The sequence below is a fragment of the Macaca fascicularis genome, chromosome 13 (genome assembly GCF_037993035.2).
Source record: "Macaca fascicularis isolate 582-1 chromosome 13, T2T-MFA8v1.1".
NCBI lineage: Eukaryota > Metazoa > Chordata > Mammalia > Primates > Cercopithecidae > Macaca > Macaca fascicularis.
The window spans coordinates 84157125-84182560 of record NC_088387.1 but is presented as its reverse complement, the minus strand read 5'-3'; the positions used below and the strand labels follow the sequence as shown (position 1 = coordinate 84182560).

At 38.9% G+C, this 25436-nt stretch overlaps 1 protein-coding gene across 10 annotated transcripts in view; it reads left to right on the top strand.

Moving 5' to 3' along the window:
- The window catches only part of RMDN2 (regulator of microtubule dynamics 2), an 85720-nt gene extending 66575 nt beyond the window's left edge, over nt 1-19145 (top strand). For all 10 annotated transcript variants that reach the window (XM_074011923.1, XM_065527171.1, XM_074011925.1 and 7 more), the window contains 4 exons: nt 4658-4756; nt 11248-11301; nt 11394-11474; nt 18596-19145. In XM_074011923.1, coding sequence (XP_073868024.1) covers nt 4658-4756; nt 11248-11301; nt 11394-11474; nt 18596-18649 — 288 coding nt within the window. In that variant the 3' untranslated portion in view covers nt 18650-19145. The remainder of the gene's footprint in view (nt 1-4657; nt 4757-11247; nt 11302-11393; nt 11475-18595) is intronic.
- The last annotated feature ends 6291 nt before the right edge of the window (nt 19146-25436 follow it).

Genomic DNA, 25436 nt, shown 5'->3' with positions numbered 1-25436 from the left:
TCTTTTTTTTTCTTTTTTGAGACCACGTCTTGCTCTGTCACCCAGGCTGGAGTGCAGTGGCATGATCTCGGCTCACTGCAGCCTCCACCTACTGGATTCAAGTGATTCTCTTGCCTCAGCCTCCCGAGTAGCTGGGATTACAGGTGTGTGCCACCATGCCCGGGTAGTCTTTTTTTGTATTTTTAGTAGAGATGGAGTTTCGCCATGTTGGCCAGGCTGGTCTCACACTCCTGGCCTCAAATGATCCACCCGCCTTGGCCTCCCAAAGTGCTAAGATTACAGGCATGAACCACTGCACCTGGCCCAGGCAGTTTGCTTCTAAAGTCTTTGCTCTTAACTAGTAAGCTCTACTGCCTACAAATTATAAGTATAGGTAATGAATATGAATTGTGGGAGAGGAAGTTGGAACTCTTTCCATCAGGGGGAATCAGCTTCCGCCAAGGTAATAAAGCACGTATGAGCAAATGTGTAAAGAATGTTTCCAGCATATGCAGAATAGAGAACTCAAAATTTTCTGGACACACAATATCTTAAAGTGTGTGTTAGCTTGAAGTGTGTATGTCTATTTCTAATCAGGTCAGTGAAAGAACCTACAGAAAAAAAATTAAAAAATAAAAATAAAATAAGAACCTACAGAAAAATAAATACATAAAATAAAACAGCCAAAGGCCAGAAACAAAGCAAGAATACCAGTTCCAAGGACTGGTAAACCAACTTGAAACCACCTCATAGTCAGGGGCGTTTACCAAGGTTGGTAACCTAAAGCTTAGTCTGCAGACCTTTGTTGGGTTTGGGGGACTACAGACCTGAGCAGAGCAGAGAGCAGCTTAAAGACTGCCACAAATATACAGGACTCAAAAAAGTACAATGGCCGGGGGGCGGAAAAGATGAACTTAAATGAAATTTATTCAGCAGAAGCTTATTAGCAGTGAAAATTCATTTTCAGCTGTAACAATTGGGAAGATAGAACTGAAAAGAGGAAATGCTCCTAAGATTTAAAAGCCATTTACCAACCTCACAAGTTTCTGGAACTTCAATGTGCATTACCTGCCTAGGCTTAAAAGCCCAAGAAAGAAATTTTTATTCAAAATGGACTCTGATCTTCATGCCATAGAGAAATGGCAAAAGCACATGCCAATCCTCTGTAGAAGAAGGTACCTTTAGATAGACTTTGTAAAACTTTCACAGAAAGTATCCCAACAACAATGAGTTCACAGTCAAAAATTATAGACTATACAAGGAAACAAACGAACAACAATGACAGCAGAAAACAAAACAAAACAAAAAACCAGCAGTGGACCTAAAAGGACTTCAGATTTTGGAAATATGGGATACAGAATATTAAATATCTACATATAATGTGTTTTTTAAAATAAGAGGAATTGGCAGGGGATAGATGAACAGCATAAGCAAAATTCAGTCCTGCTTTTTGAAAATAAACTGTTTGTTATGGCCATGTAACAGGACAAGCTAGAACTTTCAAAAGGACTTGACAGCTTTTCTCTTACTCCAGGATGTCAGGCAGTCTTTATAACATTACCTATGCTAATTACAGCATTTTGTCTAACACCTATTATAGCCATAAAATTAAATCGAAAAGATGAAAACTAGAAGTATTTCCACATATGTTTGACTGTTTTCCAGATCACATTTCAATTACTTCACAAAAGAAAGTCTGTGAGTGGTAAGCAAGCATATGAAAAGATATTGGTCATCAGTAGTCATTAGAAAAATGCAAATTAAAACCACAGAGAAAGACTGCTTGCTATATATTCACTTTTTAAAGGGGCTAAAATTTAAAAGATGGCAATAGCAAGTACCAGCAAGGATATAAAGCAATTGAAACTCACATGTTTCAATGGGAATATGTGAATAATGAATATATGATCAATTCCTAAGTATTCACCAAGAGAAATGAAAATATATGCTCACACAAAGACTAGCATATAAATTTTCATAGCAACTTTAGCAGCATAGCAACATGCATGACTCTTCAAAGTGTTATGCCAAGAAAGCTCACAAAAGACTACCTAATTGCATTGATATGAAACTCTAGAAAAGGCGAATTATAGTCAGATCAGTATTTGTCTAGGGCTAGGAGCAGGTTAAGGAGATTGACAGCAAAGGGGTATGAGAGAACTTTTTAGGATGATGAAAATGTAGTATATATTGATTGTTGTGGCAGTTACAGGATCGTATGCATTTATCAAAACTCATAGAACCGTACACTTCTAATGGAGGAGATTTTATGTAGATTATACCTCAATAAAGCCAATTTAAAAACTACATAATGACCGATAAACATAGATAGTAAACATGTAGAAAAGTTATATCAAATAGTAAGCAAATAAATAATAATCAAACTAAACCATATATATATATATATATATATATATATATATATATATATGGTTTCAGGCTTCTGTTGGGGGTCCTGGAATATACTCCATGAAGAAGAGGGGATGACTACTGCAACTACTACTACTACTACTACTACTACTACTACTACTACTGCTACACACACACACATACATTTTAAGGCAAAAGTATATCTAGAGATAAAGAGCATAACTATATAGAAAGTTTAGTTCACAAGGAAAGTATTTATAAACTAGTGTGCTTCTAATGACAGCCTCAGAACTATAAAATAAAAATTGACCAAATTATAAGGATAAATGTACAGCTCAACCATATACTGGTAGTTTCACCCACCCCTTTAGGTAATTAATGGAACAAGAAAACATAAAAGTATTAGTTTGTAAAACATGCCTCACATTTAACAAGCCTGATCTAATAATTATGAAGCCATGTGGCTAACCATTGGAGAATGGACATCTTTTCAAGCATATGCAGAATGTGTACTAAAATGGACCATATATGAGGCCGGGAAACAAATCTTAATGTATTTCAAAGAATTGATGTCATGCAGTTTTTCTGACCGTCATGCAGTTTTTCTGACCATAATGCAATTAAACTAAAAATTTAAAAAACAAAGTTATAGAAAATGATAATAAAAACCCCAAGTAGATGCCATTTGATTCCTACTCATTTTATAAAAATTTTAAAATCTCAGTATGAGGTGTTGCAAGGATATGGAGCAGCAGGAATTTTTACATTGCTGTGGAAACATAAATCAGCATGACTACCTTGGGAACCATTGAGTAGTGTCTTTTAAATTTGAATATTTGCCTGCCATGTGATCATGCCTACCCACAGAGCCTCACAAATGTGCTCCAGAAGGCATGTGCAAGAATGGCTATGGCAGCCTTGGTCTTAAGAGCAAAAAAATGAAAAAGACCCAAATGTCCATTGACAAAAGAGTGGATAAAAACATTGCTGATGTCTGTTGAAATGATGAAATATTTCCGTTATTTAAATGACTGAACTTCAGTCATACTCATTATCCTGGATGAAATCTTAGAACCATACCATTAAGTGAAAAAGTAAGTCATACAGGAAATAAGCAGTATATTACTTTTTACAAAGTTCAAAGCAAAGCAAAAATAAGCATATCAATATGAAAAATTATGTCAAAAAATAAGGAAATAATTTTTAAATTAAAGGATAATGAACTGGGTGAGGTGGCTTATGCCTGTAATCCTAGCAGTTTGAGAGGCTGAGGCGAGAGGATCTCTTGAGCCCAGGAGTTCAAGACCAGCCTGGACAATATAGGAAGACCCTGTCTCTACAAAAAATTTTAAAAAATTAATTGGGCATGTGATGCACACCTGTATTCCCAACTACTCAGGAGGCTGAGGTGGGAGGATTGTTGAGCCCAGGAGGTCGAGGCTGCAGTGAGCCATTATCATACCACTGCACTCCAACCTGAGCAACGAGGTGAGACATTGTCAAAAAAAAAAAAAAGGATATTGGCTACCGAGGTATCTAGATGATGGGACTAAGAAGGAAGATACTTTATGGGTTTGGACAGAGCATCAACAGGGTCAATACCCTCAAGTTTCATTTTTGAGCCAGCTTAATCTTTTAGAATGAGCATCTAATATTTATATTTGGGGAAAAAGGAAAACTTTTTAGAAGAAAGCGAAAAATCAATGGTAATATGAAATTTCGTTTTGGTGTTTATTGATTCTTTAAAAAATCTTCAGGATTGTAAAATATGTATGGTGGGTCCCCATTCCCCACTCCTTCTGGCTTGAGAATCCCTATTCTATTTATATTTCTGAGATGCTACTTCTGGGTCAGGAGGCCAGTTGGCAGCATGGAGTAGGCAGAAGGAGAGCAAAGGCAGTCTTGTAGCCCCTATGTGCTGTACGAAGAAATACACCATAGTTGCCTCAGAATCCAGAATCAGATGAACAAACAGGATCGGCATTATTTCCCACCCCATCCCTTTTTCCTCTGATTCGACATAAATCTTCTTATCAAAAGTATTTCAAGTTGGTTTTGAAACCAGTGCTTTTGGACCCCATGGTACCTTAGAATTGTGAAAAAGGAAGGTAAAATATTAACATTAATGCCATGAGGGTGGTAGCTCTAATATATATTATTTATGGATATATATTTACATTTGTATATGTTATATCTATGTACACACACACATGTATATACATATAACACACACACATCTAACTGGGGAGAGAGAATCCATTCAAAAGGTGAACAACTTTCTAAGAGTGATATTGTTGTGTATTTGCAGGTCTCAAAACTGAGCTGGATTGAGAAAAAAATGGCTGCTACTCTGTTTGGAAAGATACCATCTTCAACTGTGCAAGAAGCTTTACACAATTTCCTTAAGGTACATTTTGTCTATTCATTATTTTAGTGTCAGACTGATTACCCTCTGCACCAATCCCTGCTACCATTGTCAAGGAAATCTTTTCTCCGTGTAGAGCCTCAGTTTGAATCCTAGTTTTGGCATGTTCTGTTTTAAGCCCCTCATAATGCAAGTTATTAATATGTTTTAAGTCTAAACTCCTTAGAACAGCTAGTTATGCCCTAGGTTCTAGGAATTACAAACTACTTTTTAAAAATAACTCAGCAGCTTAAATGAAGGTTTAGGTATGACAGCCCTTACTACTAAGTCCAAGAACAGCTCTCTGAGTCATGTGAGCATGTGCAGAAACAGTCATGCCCTGATGGTTAGACTTAGTCCCAGTACTCCTGATTAGCCTAACACAGAACCAGTTTAATCTTAAAGAAATAAAAGTGCCAAAAGGAGGAGTTATTTTAAAAGCTACCTCCTAAAGTTGCAGACATTTCTCTGGAAGATTCTTGGGATATCAGACCAAATCAGTATTCTCAATCCTGTCTTAAAATGTATAATCGCTGTACTGTACAACTCTAAGCAGTAATATATGTGTGTGTGAGCACACATGTAAATGTATAATATAGCCACCCATATAATCAACTTCCTGTTGGGGTAGTAATCCCTTTACCTTTCTCTGGAACCAACTTCAAAATTTTATAGTTACTAAATGTGTTTTCCTTCCCAACCTACCTACTTCAAGTTTATAAAAATGCAGACAAGACTGCATGCGGTGACTCACTTCTGTAATCCCAACACTTTGGGAGGCTGAGGTAGGAAGATTGCTTGAGGTCAGGAGTTTGAGATCAGCCTGGGCAACATAGCAACACCCCAGCTCTACAAAAAGTAAAAAAATTTTCTGGGCATGGTGGCATAACTACAGTCCCAGCTACTCAGGAGGCTGAGGCAGGAGGATCACTTGAGCCCAGTAGTTCAAGGCTGCAGTGAGCCATGGTCGCACCACTGCACTCCAGCCTGAGCAAAAGAGCATGACCTTATCTCAATAATAATAATAATAATAATAATAATAATAAAAGTCTTGTGCATGCTAATATTTGTGCTGTACCTCAGGGATCAGTTTTGTAGAACTGAGAGGGAATTTGTAGATCATGTAGTCTAAGATGGTGAGTAGGTTTCTTCTCACTTTCTATCTGTCACCCCCAATGGCCAGTGGCTGCCTCAAGTGAAAAAGTAAGTGTCCTGAAATCAAGCACAAGCCCAGTAGAAAAGAGTTCAAAAAAGAAAAAAGAAAAGGGCTGTACATTTCTTGTTTTTTATGTAATTTATCCCTTTTTTTGTTTTATAAAAAGGGAGTCAAGACCTCAGGAACTTAATTTGTTCCATTTCACACAATGGCAATCAAAGATTTGGTTTAAATATGAGTGAAGGCTAAGACTGTATCACTCCCATGTCTTCACCTTTTTCCTACCACTGAAAATTAGTTCCCTCATTTTAAATTGTATAAGAATGTAGATTATGATCTATTTAACATAAAATATTTATATAAAAGATGCCACGTTAACTAGCAAAAATATTATCTGTACTCAAAACTCATTTCCTCATAATATCAAAGTTGTAATTGAGGAGCAGGTTTTCAGAACACTGTAGAAAAGTTCTTGAGATGCTAATGTGCCTGAAATAATACACAGATAAAATCAAAAGTGGGTAAGTAGCACAATAATGTTGAGGTAAAGAATGCAAATTTTGGAAACAGACTACCGGTTAAATCTCAGCTCTACCACTTACCAGCTGATTAACATTGGGCAAATTGCTTAATATCTCTCTCAGTTTAATCAATAACATGGAGATAATAGTACTTACCTCACAGTGGTGTTGTAAGGATTATCTACATTCCTACAAGTCAATTGCTTAGAGTGTGCCTAGCACCCAGTAGTCCTCAGCAAAAACTCACAGAATTTTAATTTCATTAAAATTTAAACACTTCAGCAAACCATCTTGGGGAGCCCCGCATTAGGTCATTACTAAGACTTTAGTCTCAAAATGCATTCCATGTTGTTTGTCAAAGGAAAGAGAAGAGGCATCGGGAATGCTTCTTGCCATATTTACTAGAACAGCTGAGGGGACTGAGGGGTCTGGAGTGCTGAGGCTAAGGCTGTGGTGGAACTAAGAAATCTGGGAGGTGGAGGAGAGGAAAGGGAAACAGCACAGACCCTGGCTCCCACATCCAGGAGAGTCTGCAACCCCCTAGGTCCTACAACACAGCAGGCCGTGTTGTTAGGACCCAGACTGTAGGACTCCTGCCCCGAATTCATCCCTCCAAAGAGCATTCACAGGGGCCAGGAATGTATCTCTAGAACCATCCAGCTGGGTCCCGTAGAGGTTGAGAACACTGAGTTTAGAGTTAGATGAGTGAAGTTGAGACCTGAGCCTTTCCTATCTGAATGACCTGGACACATTTCCTTAGTTCTCCCACTCTCAAATTCTTCATCCGTGAAATGGCCATAATAATACCTACTTTGTACAGTTTTTGTGATGGTTACAAAAATAATGTATTTTATATTCTTGGCCCAGGGTCTAACATGTTAAATGTTCTTTCTAAAAATCAATGTTAGCTACTATTGTTTTGCTATTATAGAAGGGGAAGATTGGCCCTCCACAGCCTCAAAGCATCTAGGAAGGTGGGGTTAGACACCTGTAGGAATGAATCGTCTGTGAATCCCCTGGGGAAATTCTTTCAAACTAGAGCATGCTTCCCACCTCATCCAAAATGCTGCCATGATTCCCTAGGGCAGTGGTTCTCAACCTTGGCTGTGCGTTGCAGTCATCTGGGGCACCTTACAAAATGGCAGCCCAGGCCATGACCCAGACTCATTGTTTCAGAACCTCTGGGTATCTTGAAGTATAGTTTATAAGCAATAAATTGTACCCATTTTAGGTGTACAGTTCAGTGAAGTTTGACAAACTTATATACCTATGTAACCACCACTGTAACCACCACCATTTCAAGATAGCGTTTTCATTATCCTAGAGAGTTATCTTTGTCCCTTTGCTGTCAATTTCCCCCATCTCCTGCCCCAGGCAACCACTGATCTGCTTTCTATCACTGTAAATTAGTTTTGCCCATTCTAAAATTTAATATAAATTGAATCACACAACATGTAATTTTGTGTATATCTGGTTTGTTTTACTCAGCATACTGTTTTGAGATTCATTCATTTTATTGAGTGTATCAGCAGCTCCTTTTCATTGCTGAGTAATATTCCATTATATGGTTATACCATAATTTGTTTATGTGTTAACTTACCGATAGACATTTGAGTTGTTTCTAGTTTGATGCTATTTTCAATAAAGCTTCTGTGAACATTCAAATGCAAGTTTGGTGTGAACATATTTTATTTCTCTTCGGTGAGCACCTAGGGGTGGAATTGTTGGGTCATATGGTATGTGCTTTTAAATCTTGATCAGTGTTTTTAAAGATCATTGATTCCAATGGCAGCTGATGGCATGGCTGGAAACCACTGGATCAGAGGATGGGTGTGTGTGGTAAATGACAGGTGTGGCAATGTTGGGAGACAGGCTACCCTGATTGCACTTACTGTTTGCAATCATATGATCCCTGAGTCTGTACTAGTGGCTTCCCCAGCTGCAGAACTCTCAGCTGTGTCCTGATATGGTATAAGGCTGCTGCTTGAGCTTATAAGATGTTTTAAAGAAGAGCTAATTTATTCAACAGTGTTTATTAAGCACATAACTAGTGCCAAACATGGCATCAAATACTGGGAACACAGAAATGACCAACATAGTTCCTGTCTTCAAGGAACTTGGATCGCCAAGACAAATTAAATATGTGTAATATTCTTTGCCAGGTGTTATGATAAAGAGTGTTCTAAGGGCCTCTTTAGAAACTGCCTCATCATTGGAACATTACATTGAAACATTAGCATTTGAGTAATGCTACGCTCCTTGTAATTCATCCAAGGCCTTTTATGAAAGGTCAGAATCTGTTTTACCTTAGGAATTCAGTGTTGTTAGTTGCCTGTCTGTGTTCTGTTGGGCTTCAGTTTTTCAAACCATGAGAACAAAAAGAGGTGTTCTTATTTATAATCACTTTAGTTTACTAAACATAGGTGTTAAGGTATATATGCAGAATTAGAATGCCAGTACTAAAGAAATAAGCTCTTTACATGCATACATTGGGGCAAGTTGTCCCCAATATGGGATTCGGACAGAGCTGAGGCAACTACTGGGCATAGAAGAAGGTATAATTGAATAAAGTTCAGTCTTAAGTCCCTCTTATTAGAATGGCTCAAGAAATTCTCTTACCAAACTAGAAGCCTTGAAATGGAGATGATTAGACAAGAGAGAAGCAGAAGAACCAGAATCCATGGATGGCACTATAGGATGGTCAAGGCTCTGGCTTGATTGAAATTGACAACTTCCTTTAATCTGTTGGTAGCTTTGCTGTCTCTCCAGCAGGTTTCATTCCATGCCCAGACACTGTTAAGTTACCTGATTTTAAAGTTTTATACCGAGTCTGGCTCCCTACCCTAGGAGATTTTTGTCCTCCTCCTTCTAGAACCTTCTCTTTTGGATTCTGTGCAGAATAAAATGTCTTTTAAAAGGGATGTGCCCTCGTAAGGTGTTGGACCACTCCTCAGCACCCTGATTTGGATTTATCTTCATTAGTATCTCTTTAAAATATATATATATTATTTTGATTCAGCTATTCAACTTCTGGGAATCTCCCTTATAGGCATAAACACACATATACACAAACATATGAGAAAAAGTATGTTCATTGATTATTAGTAGCGATAATGAAAATGGAGAATAAATCAAGATGTCCAATGGGAAATGCTTCCTTTCATTATGATTCATGCAGAACATGAAATACAGCTCTTAAAAATGATGAAGTGTATCTATGCTAACATGAAAATGTGTTTGTAATATGGGGGAAAAAGTCTAGGGCCAATATGTAGATTTTCTATCAATGTGCACATTTATTCAGTTTTATGTATTTATTTGTATTTTTCTAGCTTTACTGAGGTATAATTGACAAGAATTATATATATGTAAATTATATATATATGTAAAATGGTTCCATTTTGTTTCATTTTCAAAAGCCAAATATCTGTTTTTTTATTTGCCTATACTTGGCAGAGTCTGGTAGGATGCATGTCAAACTGCTGATAGTGGTTACCCCTGGGGCATGAGATTGAAGTTGAGAATAAAACTAAGAAGGAGAAATTTTCACTTTTTAATTTTGGAAATGTCTGGATTGTTCGTATCTTGTGAAACAAGGATATTTTTGTAAATATTTAAAAGCATCCTCTTCTCTTGTGTTCTACCCCGCTCTAGGGTGGAGACTCCAGGTTGTAAGCTTGCTTGCCTGGGCCTTCAAAACAGCGAAAGCTGACTCTGAAGCAAGACTGACTTAGGTTCTAAGAAGAGCTGTCTAGTAACAATCCCACACCTGAAAGAATTCTTGTTTCCCAGAGATAAAGTAAAGGAACTGGTACATAACAAGACTGACCTAGGTTCTAAGAAGGGCTGTCTGATAACAATACCATACCTGAAATAATTCTTATTTCCCAGAGATAAAGGAACTGGTACATAGATTAGTAGATAATAGAAAAGTACCTTTATAATACCCACTCATGTCTACTACCTGGATTGGTTATTTCAAGGATCTGTCTTTCCTTTAAAAGTCCATGATTTGATGGACTTCAGATATATTTAACTCCTGTGGAATATGTTGAAATCATAAGAAATCAAATATTAATCTAGTGGAAGATGCTTGCCATGGGGTACCAGTCATGCTCTACTCTCATTTTCTAAATAGATAGTGAGGCCAGGAGTGGTGGCTCATGCCTGTAATCCCAGCACTTTGGGAGATCAAGGGGGATGGATCACCTGAGGTCAGGAGTTTGAGACAAGGCTGGCCAACATGGTGAAACCCCATCTCTATTAAAAATACAAAAATTAGCCAGGCATGGTGGCAGGTGCCTATAATCCCAGCTACTCGGGAGGCTGAGGCAGGAGAATCACCTGAACCTAGGAGATGGAGGTTGCAGTAAGCTGAGATCGCACCACTGCACTCCAGCCTGGGCGACAGAGCAAGATCCAATGGATGGATGGATGGATGGATGGATGGATGGATGGATGGATGGATGGAGTCCTAGGAATATCACCAGTTGTTTGTTCTTGAAAAGAATAGAGAAAGAAGACTGAGGAAAATTATTATGTAAAGAAACCTCAAAACCATAAAGTATCTCATTGCTTTGTAAGCTTTATGACCATGGTAATAATCAATTTTATTTTAATGGCTAAATACAAAGGCTATGTTTCCACTCAAAAGATACTTAAACTGATCAAGTGATTCAAATGTGAAACAACCAACCTAAATTCTTACGGCAGTTTGGTTCATAATATTTTATTTATTTAAATATATTTTCTTCATTTGTGGTTATTGTTATTTTAATATTGCCCTCTTATTCTCTCCTGTTTTTCTCTCAAATCAGGCTGAAGAACTATGCCCTGGTTATTCTAATCCCAATTACATGTACTTAGCAAAGGTAATGAAGACCACTGTTCTGCTTTAAGATCACTTTGAACCCGTCACATAAAAACATGATTATGTTTAATATTGGTTATTTCTCATTTCCAGTGTTATGCTGATCTTGAGGAAAACCAGAATGCTTTGAAGTTCTGTAATTTGGCATTATTGCTTCCTACTGTTACCAAAGAGGTAAGTCCAGAAAGTGACAGTGCTGTTGTCTTATTAGTACTATTCAAGCTCAAAATATGAATAACTTCCTTAGATACGTTTGTAGTTTTCTCTATTCAATTTTATGTATTTATTTTTGTTCTAGCTTTATTGAAGTATAATTGACAAATAAAAACTATATATATACAGCATGATGTTTTGATAGACATATATGTTATGAAATGACTACCACAATCAAGCTAATTAACACATTCATCACCTCACATAGTTACTTTTTTTGTTGTTGAGAACATTGGAGATCCACTGTCTTAGCAAATTTCAAATATACAATATAGTATTATTAACTATAGTCACATTGCTGTCCTTTAAATCTCCAGAACCTATTCATCCTGCATAACTGAAACTGTGTACCCTAGACCAATATCTCCTTATTTCTCCCACCCTCCCAGCCCCTGACAGCCACCCTTCTATTCTCTCCTTCTATGATGGAGTTTTCTTTCATACTAAAACCTTTGACTTGGATTTTACATGTACTATGAAGTTTTAAAATTTGCTGTATCTCTGTAAGATAACCTGTCACCAGGAGGCCCTAGCGGTTAAAGCATCCTGATGCTTGTTAGATATAAGACAGCAGGGAATGAAGCAAGCATAATTCCTTCAGTGGGAAGGAGGTGGCGCAGCATAATTCTGGGGAGCTGAGGATTAACTATATAGGCAACAAACAAGCTAGACAGGTGGCCCAGCCTACAGCAAGGGGAGTGACCATGGGTTGCCATCCTCGGTGCCCAACTCACAGCAGTTATGGCTATCCAAGGCCATGACAAAGATGAAAAATACGTAATAACATGTTTTTGGTTTTTGGACACTGGCCATTAATGAAAAAAACTATTGCCCTGTCTCTTGCCCTTTTATTCAGTAATTCAGGATTCTGGGTATGCTGTAAGTTTCAAGCATTCCACAGGCTTAACAACTCAGTCTGCTCCTATGAGCTGTTGACTGGTGGTGTGGGAACAACAACAAAAAAAATAGGTATATATTTTCCTCCTCTTCTCATACCACCAAACATTATCATCCTCTAAATCATAACAGAAAAGAAATGCCTCAGAAGAAAAAAAAAAAAAAAAAAAACACCTCCTCTTTTTCTGTGTTGGAGCAGTACAGGTTCCAATATTTATTGTGATCTGAACTATAAACAAATAAGACATGCCTGTTGCCTCCTAGGAGGCTATAGCCTAGAAGGGAACATATGGTGTGTGTCCAAATAACTGTAGCTCAAAGCAGAAAGCATGAGGTACTAAGAGAAGTACAAATCCTCAGTTATGGAAATTTTGAAAAAGGAGAAATTATTTTCACCTAGAAGAGGCCAGGTGGCATCAGAGGCAGACTTTGAAAGATCTATATAATATGGAGTTGTGGACAAGTACATTGCACGTCCTGAACAGAGGCACAAAAGAAAGCAAAGCTCTGTTTGCCTGGAGCAAAAGGAATGTGCCCACTTTCCCCGGACCACAGCTGGTGTGTGCCAGCCTCCCAGCCATTCTCCTCCCAGCTTCCTTGCCTCCCGCCAGGCCACTCTTGACTCCCAGTAGCAGCCCAAGCAACAGATTAAGTGTAAACGTCAACATGTCACTTCCCTGCTCAAAACCCTTTGCTGTTAAGATAGGGGTCAGAATTTTCAGCATGTCCTTCAAGGCTCTGATCCAGCTCCTAACAGTCTCTCAAGCTTCATATGTTCCCCGTTCTTCCCTCCACCGCCCAACCTGCCCTTCACCCTTAGAACATACTGTTCCCGGCCGGGCGCGGTGGCTCAAGCCTGTAATCCCAGCACTTTGGGAGGCCGAGACAGGCGGATCACGAGGTCAGGAGATCGAGACCATCCTGGCTAACACGGTGAAACCCCGTCTCTACTAAAAAATACAAAAAACTAGCCGGGCGAGGTGGCGGGCGCCTGTAGTCCCAGCTACTCGGGAGGCTGAGGCAGGAGAATGGCGTAAACCCGGGAGGCGGAGCTTGCAGTGAGCCGAGATCGCGCCACTGCACTCCAGCCTGGGTAACAGAGCCAGACTCCGTCTCAAAAAAAAAAAAAAAAAAAAAAAGAACATACTGTTCCCACTTCCTGAAACACTCCTACCCACCCTCCGCTCCTTTCACTAGCTTTATTCCATCCTGTCCTCCAGGCCTCACCATGAATGCTGTTTCTTCAGGAAAGACTTTCTTGACACCTGCTGGCAAGAAAGCCCCCTATGCTTTTCCTTACTATCATTTCACACAGTTATTATGTCATTATTAATGTGATTGTTCCATGAGAGTAACAACCAGGTTTGTGTCATTCATCACTACACCCCTAATCCTGAATATACTGCCTAGCATATCATAAGCACTCGGTAAGTGTTCATAGAAAGAACCAAGACATTAATATCATACAAATAAAAATAGTAGTGTCAATAGTAATAATAAAGAAGATGCATAATGAATGTAAGAAGGCTAGACATTGGAAGTATTTCTGTAATAAGCAAAATAGTTTGAACAAATATTTCTCACATTTTTTTTTCCCCTCAGTGATGTCTCCATTTGTATTCTTAGCAATTTTTTTCCAAGTAGTAAGGTATGTAAGGAATATTTCCATTTCTTTTTCAATGAGAAAATAGTATGAAGTGAGTTATGTGTAATACCCCTCCATCTCTATAAAGTTTTTTCAGATTGAAATGTACCCCATTAGTGATTTTGCTAACCAAGTTTATTCATTTCCAAAATGTCTAGCAATGCCAGTAGTTACAAGAAGACAACCTAGCCATCAGTTTGCTCTCTCTTGTGAAATTTCATAACATGCTTGTTTCTTTCTTGTGGCATTTATAGCTTCTTCCTTGCATTGTAGTCATTTGTGGACCTGTCTTTTGTCCCCTGTTAGGGAACTCTCAGCTCATCACACTGCTACTTGATATTGGGAGTGTCAGTCATTTGGTCTCTAGAGCCCAGATTCATAGGTGTAAGCAGCTTTACATTCCCAGAATTTGGAACGATGGTATTTTTATTATTCATGTGGACTTTTCTTGACCCTAGGAAAGTAATCTCAGATCCTGAGAAACATTTCTTTTTTTAAAAAAGGGATTTATGTGTCTGAGACAGTGTGAGAATGATTGCTGAATGAAATAATGACTTCACTGGCAACCTGAAAATTGTTTGCCTGGAGGCAGTATTGAAGTTCATCAACTTGGAGCCTACTGAGAAAGCTCAAATATAAAAAGCATTATGTAATAATTTTGTTTTACGATAAGAGATGTGCTAAGCTGGTAAAGAAAACCCCATATTTTAAAATTGCTGAAACATTTTGAAATGGCATTAATCACCTTTCTAAGACCAACAGACTCATAGACTAGTAAATCCAATGTTACCAGAAACCAACCACAAAAAGAAGTGCACTCTGGGAGTGCTAAAAGTTAAGAGCTCATTATATTTAGCAAGTGGTATAGTTGTCTTTGAAATGGCCTGTTGATTGAAGTTCTGAGCTGTATTTCTAACCTGTTTTATGAGTTGAGAAGCACAATTCTCATTGGTAACTGCTCTTAGTAACAAAATCCTAATTCTGCTTTAAATGTTCTTTCTGAGTTACGATATCGTATTTGATTATCTGAATTAAGACATTGGTTTTCTGGATAGGTTTATAAAACAGAATTTGTATCCATTCACTCTGCCTTCCTGTTTTAGAAATGCTACTCAGGGTAATAAATGAGTCACTTGCCAAAATCCTGTAATATTGTCTTATTTGCTAGAAATTCTTGTTTGCCCATTTCTTTCCTGTTGAAACTTATTTCTTGTAAATTAACTCATCTGTGCTATCCATGCCTGGAGAATTATTCCTAGTACTTTCTAAAAAATTAATAAGACAGCCAGGTGCGGTGGCTTACGCCTGTAATCCCAGCACTTTGGGAGGCTGAGGCGGGTGGATCACCTGAGGTTGGGAGTTTGAGACCAGCCTGACCAACATGGAGAAACCCCATCTCTACTAAAAAAATTACAAAATTAGCTGGGCGTGGTAGCACATGCCTATAATCCCAGCTACTAGGGAGGCTGAGGCAGGAGAATCGCTTGAACCTGGGAGGCGGAGGTTGTGGTAAGCCGAGATCGTGCCATTGCGCTCCAGCCAGGGCAACAAGAGTGAAACTCCATCTCAAAAAAAAAAAAAAAAAAAAAAAAAAAATTAATAAGGCTATTATAGTATAGATAGTATAGACAGACTTTTCCCACTCTCTAAACGGACATTTTCATGATTTGTAGAAAGTCTGTTTACAACCCCATATTTCTACTGTTTTGACTCTTACCTTCTTGTCATTTGCATTTAAAATGTATTTTTCTTAAGATTTTGCAATATATATAATGGTCTTGGTTGTGTTATTTAAATTGATCTTAAAAATACTCTAAAGAAGATTCTTAGAACCCTTTTATTTATTTTCTTGAAATAATTGATGATACAGCATCAGTTTGGGACTAGCTGTTCTTAACCAGTACCCAGTCTCATGAAGTTGGTGTGTGATAATCATTACCCAAATGCTAGGAGAATAATGACAATTCAATGTAAATAAGTCTCTTATTTATCCAAAGTCTTTAACAGAGAGCATTGATGTAGTTTTCTAAACCATATTTTTCCAACACTATCAGATGAAATAAATCTATATTTTTGAATGTGTGTGTGTGGGTGAAAGAGGGAGATTATCTTTATTCAATTATTTTACAATTATAGAGGTGTTCTCTGCTAGAGGCTTGGGATACAAAGAGAAAAAAACAGATACCTCTGCCATCATGAATTCTGTGGTGTAGTGGGAAAGGCAGGCACTGAAAAAGTCATAGCAGTAAAATTTGATGAGTATTTTGGAAATAAAAGCACAGAGATTTGTGAGAAAATAAAACTGGTACTACAACTTGGGCCACAGGCCAGGAAAGGTCATCCTGAGGTTTTGCTATATATAATCTAAGGAAATTAGAATTTAAACCCAGTTGTTTAAATATTTAAGACTTGCTTGGACAGTAGAGGGCTCATTAAAAATACAGGTTCCTGGCTTTTTCTAGAAAGTTAGAAAGAAGCTCTGAGCTCCAGAATGTGGTGACCCCAACCTCAGTATCATCGTGGTCTCACTCAAGTTTCCTCTGTCTGGGAAGCTTAGTGCTCAGATGGCCCTTGGGTGAGATTACAGAGAAAGACAGGTGGTGACTGAGTTCTTGACATTGCAACCATAGGAACTGTTGACTCTTGGCTGGGCGCAGTGGCTCACGGCTGTAATCCCAGCACTTTGGGAGGCCGAGGTGGGCAGATCACGAGGTCAAGAGATTGAGACCATCCTGGCCAACATGGTGAAACCCCGTCTCTACTAAAAATACAAAAATTAGCTGGGCATGGTGGCATGTGCCTGTAGCCCCAGCTACTCAGGAGGCTGAGGCAGGGGAATCACTTGAACCCGAAAGGGGGAGGTTGCAGTGGGCCGAGATTGCACCACTACACTCCAGCCTGGCAACAGAGACTCCGTCTCAAAAAAAAAAAAAGGAAAGGAAATGTTGACCTTTAAGGATATGGCTTTGGATTTTACTCAGAAAGAGCAGACCCTGCTAGACCCATCTCAGAGGAAGCTGCAGAGACATGTGATTCTGGAGAAAATCCTCAAAACCAGCATCCAGGCAGTAAAGTCTTAGAAACAAAGACAGAACTTCCATGTAGAATATCTACAGGAAGGAGCGATCTAACAACATGTCAACACTGAGATTTGTAAGGGTGAACTGTGTTCCTCCACAGCAGAATTGGCCTGGGGAGGGCCAAATTAGGAATGCAGCACAATCACATGACTTTAATTTGAGACTAGAGAAAGTGTGCTATCTCAGCTCAAAGGTGTGGATAGTTCAAATCTGGGAGAAAAGGAATAACCGGAGCCCTAAGCCATAACCTGAGTTCTTATAAGAGGACAATTGCATAAATATAGCCAATATATTTAGTGCTTGAAATATAATGAAAATCTTAAAATTAATCATATAGCTATGCAGCTGACCTACTACAAAGGAGAAAACTTCTGTATGCAAAGGAGAGTAATACACCACATGAATGTAACTAACATGGAAGATGTTAACTAGGGACTATACTGAATGCTCGGCATCAGATTCATATGTGGGAAAATAAATGAATAAATGAAGGTACTTGAGCAAGGCTTTAACAGCCTGTTAGTCCTCAGTGGCAGAGATGTTACAGTGGAGAATAGCCCTTTGAATATAATGAGTATGAGGAAGTTATCACAGCTCAACATTGACTCAACGTGTGTTAGCTCACACTGGAGGGAAACTCCATAAATGTAATGAATGTAGGAAACACTTCATCCAGAGAGCTAACTTATTCATACCAGAGAACTCAAGAGAGAAACTCTGTCTGTAATCAGTGTGGAAATGCCTTCAGTGACCATTTATCCTTTAAACAACACCGTGAATTAACACTGGAGAGAAGCCATATGAATATGATCTATGTGAGAAAGTCTTCATTTAATGATCTCATCTTATAATGAGACAATGCACATGGAGAGAAACCCTATAAATGTACAGCATTTGGAAGAGCCTTCAACCTCAGCCCTAACCTTTATAGGCGGTCTCACTCAAGTTTCCATCTATCTGAAAGATGCCATCTTTTAGATACCAGAGAGCTCCCACAGGGCTAAACCCTACACCCTTCAGGCAAAGCTCAAGCCTTGATATGCAGAAAAAACTTAGAGTAAAACAGGAAAGAAAGTGGCAAGTTTTTTCCAGGAGGAAGAAACCTGTTGGGAAAACACTAGATAATTCATGCTGGAGAAGGAATTCAGTGAAATAAACACGATAAACCCTTTACTCATAGAGCAACACTCCAGGACATGTGAGGATTAATGCTGTATAAAACACTCACTAAGACAAAAGCAACTTGTTAAAATTAAAAAAAAGAAAATTATTAAAAATAATAATAAAACACTGTCAGTGACCTGAATTAGGGAAAGTATTTGGTGATTGCACGTACCTTCGTGAACCTTGAAGTTCTCATGTTGGGGAATCTCCTCAAGTTAATGTAAGTCTATTTCAGCATACTAGAGTATCAAGATGAATGCATGAAATTTCCTTATGTATTTGTATTTTCTTTATAGGATAAAGAGGCACAGAAAGAGATGCAAAAAATAATGACTTCCTTGAAGAGGTAAATAACTGAATTTACTCTTCAACAAATCAGACGTGATCTACCAAAATTTAAACGAATCAAAGTTTTATTATCCTTTTCTTCATTTTTGATGTAAGGGTATTGTGCTCAGATTTGAAGGTAAAGCCATGTTTCTGCAGAATGCATTCCACTAGTAGCACTACAAAATTATGTTATTTGGAGAATCTATATACTATAATGTCAATACATAATCTATAAACATGTATGCTTTGTATTTTTCTTATCAATAAACTGCAGCCTTCAGAATATTTCTTTAAATATTTAAATCCAATAAAATGAATTTTCATGAGTATTTTATTGTTTCAATGGAGACTTCATAAAACAAAATAATTTCATTAATGTGGATGAAAAATGGAAAACTGAGCAAAGGACATGAACAAGTTGTTGGCAGAAGAGAAAAAAACAAACAGATGTAGTATTGTAACTGGTGATCAAAAGATGTGAATAAAATTACAATAAAATACTCTTTTACCATCAAACTAGATTTCATTTGCGTCCGAGTGAAGAGACCACCAAACAGGCTTTGTGTGAGCAACAAGGCTGTTTATTTCACCTGGGGACAGGCGGGCTGAGTCCGAAAAGAGAGTCAGCGAAGGGAGGCAGGGGTGGGTGGGGCTGTTTTATCAGATTTGGGTAGGTAATGGAAGATTACAGTCAAAGGGGATTGTTCTCTGGCTGGCAAGTGTAGGGGTCACAAGGTGCTCAGTGGGGGAGCTTTTGAGCCAGGATGAGCCAGGAGAAGGAATTTCACAAGGTAATGTCATCAGTTAAGGCAGGGACAGGCCATTTTCACTTCTTTTGTGGTGAAATGTCATCAGTTAAGGCAGGAAACAGCCACTTTCACTTCTTTTGTGATTCTTTGCTTGCTTCAGGCCATCTGGACGTATACATGCAGGTCACAGGGGATACGATGTCTTAGTTTGGGCTCAGAGGCCTGACATTAGCAAGGATTATTTTCTTCATTCAGGAAGCATTCAACACTGGCAGTATTGTTATGAGATGGAGCGTTCTCATACACAGTTAGTGAGAGAATATTTTGTCACCTGGGTACATCAAATATGAAAATATAAAAGAAATTTAAAAAGTAATTTGGCACAAACCTTTGGTAAAATTTATTGACAGCTTTTGAAAAGTATTAAATCTTTAGTCATGGAAATAATCATAAAGAGTAAAGTGCAGTGACTGATTCACAAATGTTCATAACAGCATAACACTATGTCCAACAGTAAGAAAGCAGCCACGTTGAAATATAGCTACAATTGAATAACATTTTGACATTAAAAATTACAAAAATGATATAGGCAACTGCACAGAATATCTTAAGTGCAAGTATAAGTCAAAAATAGTACATACGTAGTGAGAGACAGGACTAGCTGGATTTCCTAGGCCGACTAAGAATCCCTAAGCCTAGCTGGGAAGGTGGCCGTATCCACCTTTAAACAGGGGGCTTGCAACTTAGCCCACACCCGACCAATCAGAGAGCTCACTAAAATGCTAACTAGGCAAAAACAGGAGGTAAAGAAATAGGCAATCATCTATTGCCTGAGAGCACAGCGGGAGGGACAAGGATCAGGATATAAACCCAGGCCTTCGAGCCAGCAGGCAACCCCCTTTGGGTCCCCTCCCCTTATATGGCGCTCTGTTTTCACTCTATTTCACTATTAAATCTTGCAACTGCACTCTTCTGGTCCGTGCTTTGTTACCGCTCGAGCTGAGCTTTCGGTCGCCGTCCACCACTGCTGTTTGCCGCCGTCACAGACCCGCCGCTGACTTCTGTCCCTCCGGATCCAGCAGAGTGTCCACTATGCTGATCCAGTGAGGCGCCCATTGCCACTCCCCATTGGGCTAAAGGCTTGCTATTGTTCCTGCACAGCTAAGTGCCTGGGTTCATCCTAATCGAGCTGAACACTAGTCACTGGGTTCCATGGTTCTGTTCCATGACCCAGGGCTTCTAATAGAGCTATAATACTCACTGCATAGCCCAAGATTCCATTCCTTGGAATCTGTGAGGCCAAGAACCCCAGGTCAGAGAACGCGAGGCTTGCCACCATCTTGGAAGTGGCCCGCCGCCATTTTGAAAGTGGCCTGCCACCATCTTGAGAGCTCTGGGAGCAAGGACTGTCCCCACACCCCACCAGGTAACAATAGGATCTCAACAGTATAAAAATAAGCACAGAAGAGCATCTGGTAGGGAATACACTAAAATAGTAGTAGTATATGTTTCTGTGAAGCTTATTTTATTTCCTATATTTCCCAGTTTTTAATAATAAATAAAATGATTTTTTAGGTTGAACTTAGCAGTGAGCTATAAAGATTCCCTGCTACCTCTTAATCAGCCTAATCTTGGAAATCAGAGTAAAAACTTGGATTTTCTGTTTACTGTCCCAAATACATGGGTGTGCACGCACATGCACACACACACACACACATTTATAAACTCAAAATTTCAAGCCCTGATGTAGACATTCTGGTTAGTAGGTAAATTAAGCAACCCCCTAGCCCCATCTTCTATAATGGTCAATCAAGATACTGAATCAGTCCAGCTGGTTCTCACCCACTTTCCTCTGACAATTGGTCTGATGTTGAAACTCATGGCTAGATAGGGCAAGAGTCTTGCTGGTTCTGTCATGGATATGCTGAGAGGCTATGGATACCTCTGGCTCTCTAAACAGCTAAAGGAATATGTAAGTATAGAAAGGTGAATCCAGCTAGGAGCAAATGACATAGAATCAACTATGTTGTAGGTTTTGTGGGAGCAACTCATTCCGGCAGAGTGGTACAAACACTTCCTTTATGAATTATGAGGACTATCAAGAAACACTCCTGGTGGGTAACAGTGGGATTTAGGACTCAATTGGAACCTGACATAAGATCTAATCAGTGTTCATTTATTATATTTTAATAAAATTCTTGTTTCTCATAATGTGTCTTCAATGGACAAGTTGATGTCCATTGACTGGGTAATCAGCGTAGTTATTTCTGGATATGGGCTTGACCCAATAGAAATGCAGTACTCATAATTCACTCTTTAGAGAATTAGGAGTTTCTGACACATGTGGCCATTTCTACAAATGGGTATTAACAGAGGGAATTCCCCTCCTCATTATGGTAATAACCCTTCAAAAGAGCATTAACTCCCTGCTGTATGCCCCCTTCCAGAGTCATACTGTCATATCTGTATTCCTTATAAAGCCATATATAATCAGAGAAATTATGTTTGGGAGGCTGAGGCTGGAGGATCAGTTGAGCTCAGGAGTTCAAGACAAGCCTGGGCAACATGGTGAAATCCCATCTCTACAAAAATTAGCTGAGCGTGGTGGTGCATGCCTGTATTTACAGCTACTCGGGTGGCTGAGGTGGGAGGATTACTTCAACCCAGGAGGTCAAGGCTGGGATGAGCTGTAATTGTGCCCCTCCACTCCACTCTCCACTACACTCTGGGTGACAGAGTGAAACTCTGTTTCAAAAAAAAATTTTTTTTTATTTAAAAATAATTTTTTAAAATTAAAAACATTGGAAGTAATTGCTAAATAGCTCAAAAACCGTGAACAGGACTAGAATCTGATAGCCTAGAAGGGTGTGCTATAGAGCAGTGGTCCCCAACCTTTTTGGCACCAGGGGCCATTTTCGTGGAAGACAATTTTTCCCTGGACCCGGGGGTAGGGGGATGGTTTCGGAATGATTCAAGTACATTACATTTAGTGTGCACTTTATTTCTATTATTATTACAGTGTAATATATAATGAAATAATTATACAACCCGCCATAATGTAGAACCAGTGGAAGCCCTGAACTTGTTTTCCTGCAACTAGATGGTCCCATCCGGGGGTGATGGGAGACAGTGGCAGACCTATCAGGCATTGATTCTCATAAGGAGTGTGCAACGTACATCCCTCACATGCACAGTTCACAGTAGGATTCGCCCTACTAATACCACCACTGATCTGACAGGAGGAGGCGCTCAGGTGGTAATATGAGCAATGGGGGGCAGCTGTAAATACAGATGAAGCTTTGCTCACTTGCCCACTGCTCATCTCCTGCTGTGAGGCCCAGTTCTTAACAGGCCACAAGCCAGTTACCAGTACCACTACCAGCCTGTGGCCCGAGGGTTAGGGACCCCTGCTGTAGAGGATACATAGGATATTTTGTCTATTTATTTATTTAGTTATTATTTTATTTTATTTTATTTTATTTTGAGACAAAGTCTGGCTCTGTCGCCCAGGCTGGAGTGCAGTGGCACAATCTCGGCTCACTGCAACCTCCACCTCCTGGGTTCACCCCATTCTCCTGCCTCAGTCTCCTGAGTAGCTGGGACTACAGGCGTCTGCCACCACGCCCGGCTAATTTTTTGTATTTTTAGTAGAGACGGGGTTTCACTGTGTTAGCCAGGGTGGTCTCGATCTCCTGACCTTGTGATCCGCCCGCCTCAGCCTCCCAAAGTGCTGGGATTACAGGCATGAGCCACCGCGCCCGGCCTATTTTGTCAATTTAATCCTCAATCCAATCCAATGAGGGAGGTGGTGGTCTTTCCATATAGGTAATGACATAATTGAGGCTTGGAGTAAATAACTTGCCAAAGACCTTTCTTAACAAGTGGAAAGAGTTGGTACTTAAACATGGCTTATTTCGACTCGTTAGTCTAGTCTTAGTTACTCACAACAGATATATAAAAGGTACTGTGTAGATAAAGATGAGGAAACAAACCAAAATAAAGAAGTTATCTGTAATGAGGCCAAGTAAAAATGGTTTCTATATTAAATACCCCTACTTTCTAAAAACTGAGTGATTTTCTTGAATGACAGGATTATATGTAGAATATTACACTTACTCCAAGGAATTTCATGCAAAGTGAGCCATGGGGACTCTGGTTTTCTATGGTTACTTCACTCACCACTCATGCTGCTTGACCTCAGAGAAGACAGAATAGCTGCAGAGTGTTCCTGAAATGAGGATTGTTCCTGCTGGATCACGAAGTCCAAGCTGATGGTACACCTGCCGCTCACAGATGAGGTACCCAAACTGCTAACTTCTCAAGAGACTTCGTGTACAACTTTGGAAAGGGGGAGTTCTGACCCAAACTTTGAATATGTTTGATTTCAGAAGATAAGAATCAAACTGTATGTTGCAATTTCTCATAAAACATTAAAGAGGTAACTTAGTGGTCCACTAAAATTTTAGTGATGTCCATGTAATTGCGATGTTATCTTTCTTACTAAATAACAAATGGCCTTCATTGTAATATGAAAATCCATGCCACTTCTCATTTGTGCCTAAAAGTTATCAAAAGGCTTTTCATTTGATAATATTTTTAGACTTTTGAATTTCAAAAAGCAGTGGTACAAGCTGAATGGGGTTAGCTTTTACACTAAACTCATTTTACCAATAAATGGTTTAAGCGTTGATGTGTAAGTAACAGGGTTGGGGTCAGACAACTGTAGTGACCAAGCCAGGACTGAGTTCCAGCCCTTGGAATCTCACTTCTGCTTTCTTTGAGTCCGGGGCTGTTTATATCTAATTGATTGGAGTCCAGTGTATCTGATGTAGAATGGAGGCTGTAAAATGCTAACACTTACCTGGTGAGTACCTATTCCAAGGGTTTTTCCTATATTAACACATTTGAACCTCACAGCAACCTATGAGGAAGAAACATTTGATATTACCCCATTTAAGATAGGGGAGCTAAAGCACAGGGTATTACCATGTCTAACCCTGTGAGCAAAAGATTTGGACTGGGGCGGACTGCTCCAGAGTCCATGCTGCGGTCAGCCACTGTACAATCCTGCCAGCAAATGGGAGAATTGAGTTGTGGGAAGTGAAAGAGTGGAAAGACAGAAGGTAAAAAAGGAAACAAGGGAAAGGGAAAAAAGAATTTTAAAAAGTAGAGGGCAGTAAAGAAAGAAGAAAAAGGGAGAAAAGGTAAAGAAAAATCTCATATTTTGAATATTGATAGACATTTTCTAGTTTTGCATCATAAATTCCCAACAATGTATTTATGTATTTTGTATCTTATATTTTTTTCAAATACCCACCTTTTCCTTCCCCTCCTCCACAAGATAAGGTAGTGAAGCCTGTTTTTAATGACTTGATCTACTTGAACTGAGTGTGTTGAGAAAGCTTTGGTTATGGACTCTGTGGCCTGTTGATTGGGAAATTAACAAGAATAGTTGATTTCACAAAGACAAGATACATTTTAGAGCCAAGTAAAGTTAATACTTGAAGTACTGTGATTTTGAAGCCCCTCAACCTATATTTTGCTTTAGATACTTGAAGCCAAATCATAAGGTTGAGTTTTAAAAAATATTGAGATACAATTGACATACAAAAAACTGCATGTATTTAAAGTGTATAATTTAATAAATTTTGACATGTGTACACCCACAAAACCATCACCACAGTTAAGGTAACAAACATTTTCATCACTTCAAATATTTCTTCATGCCCATTGCTAATCTTTCCCTCTTGCGTCTCTCTCTGCACCCGCATTCCAAATAACGACTCATCTGCTTTCTGTCATTATAGATTACATTGTCTAGTATTTTATTTAAGTAGAACTATGTGTTATATACCCTTTTGTCTGACTTCTTTCACTCAGCATAATTATTTTAGGATTCATCTATGTGGTAACAGGTACTGTTAATTCATTTCTTTTCATTTCTGAGTAGTATTTTATAACAGAAATATACCATAGTTTTTTCTCCACTCCTCTATTGATAGGACATTTGGCCTGTTTCCAGTATTTGATTATAACAAACAAATCATCTATGAAAATT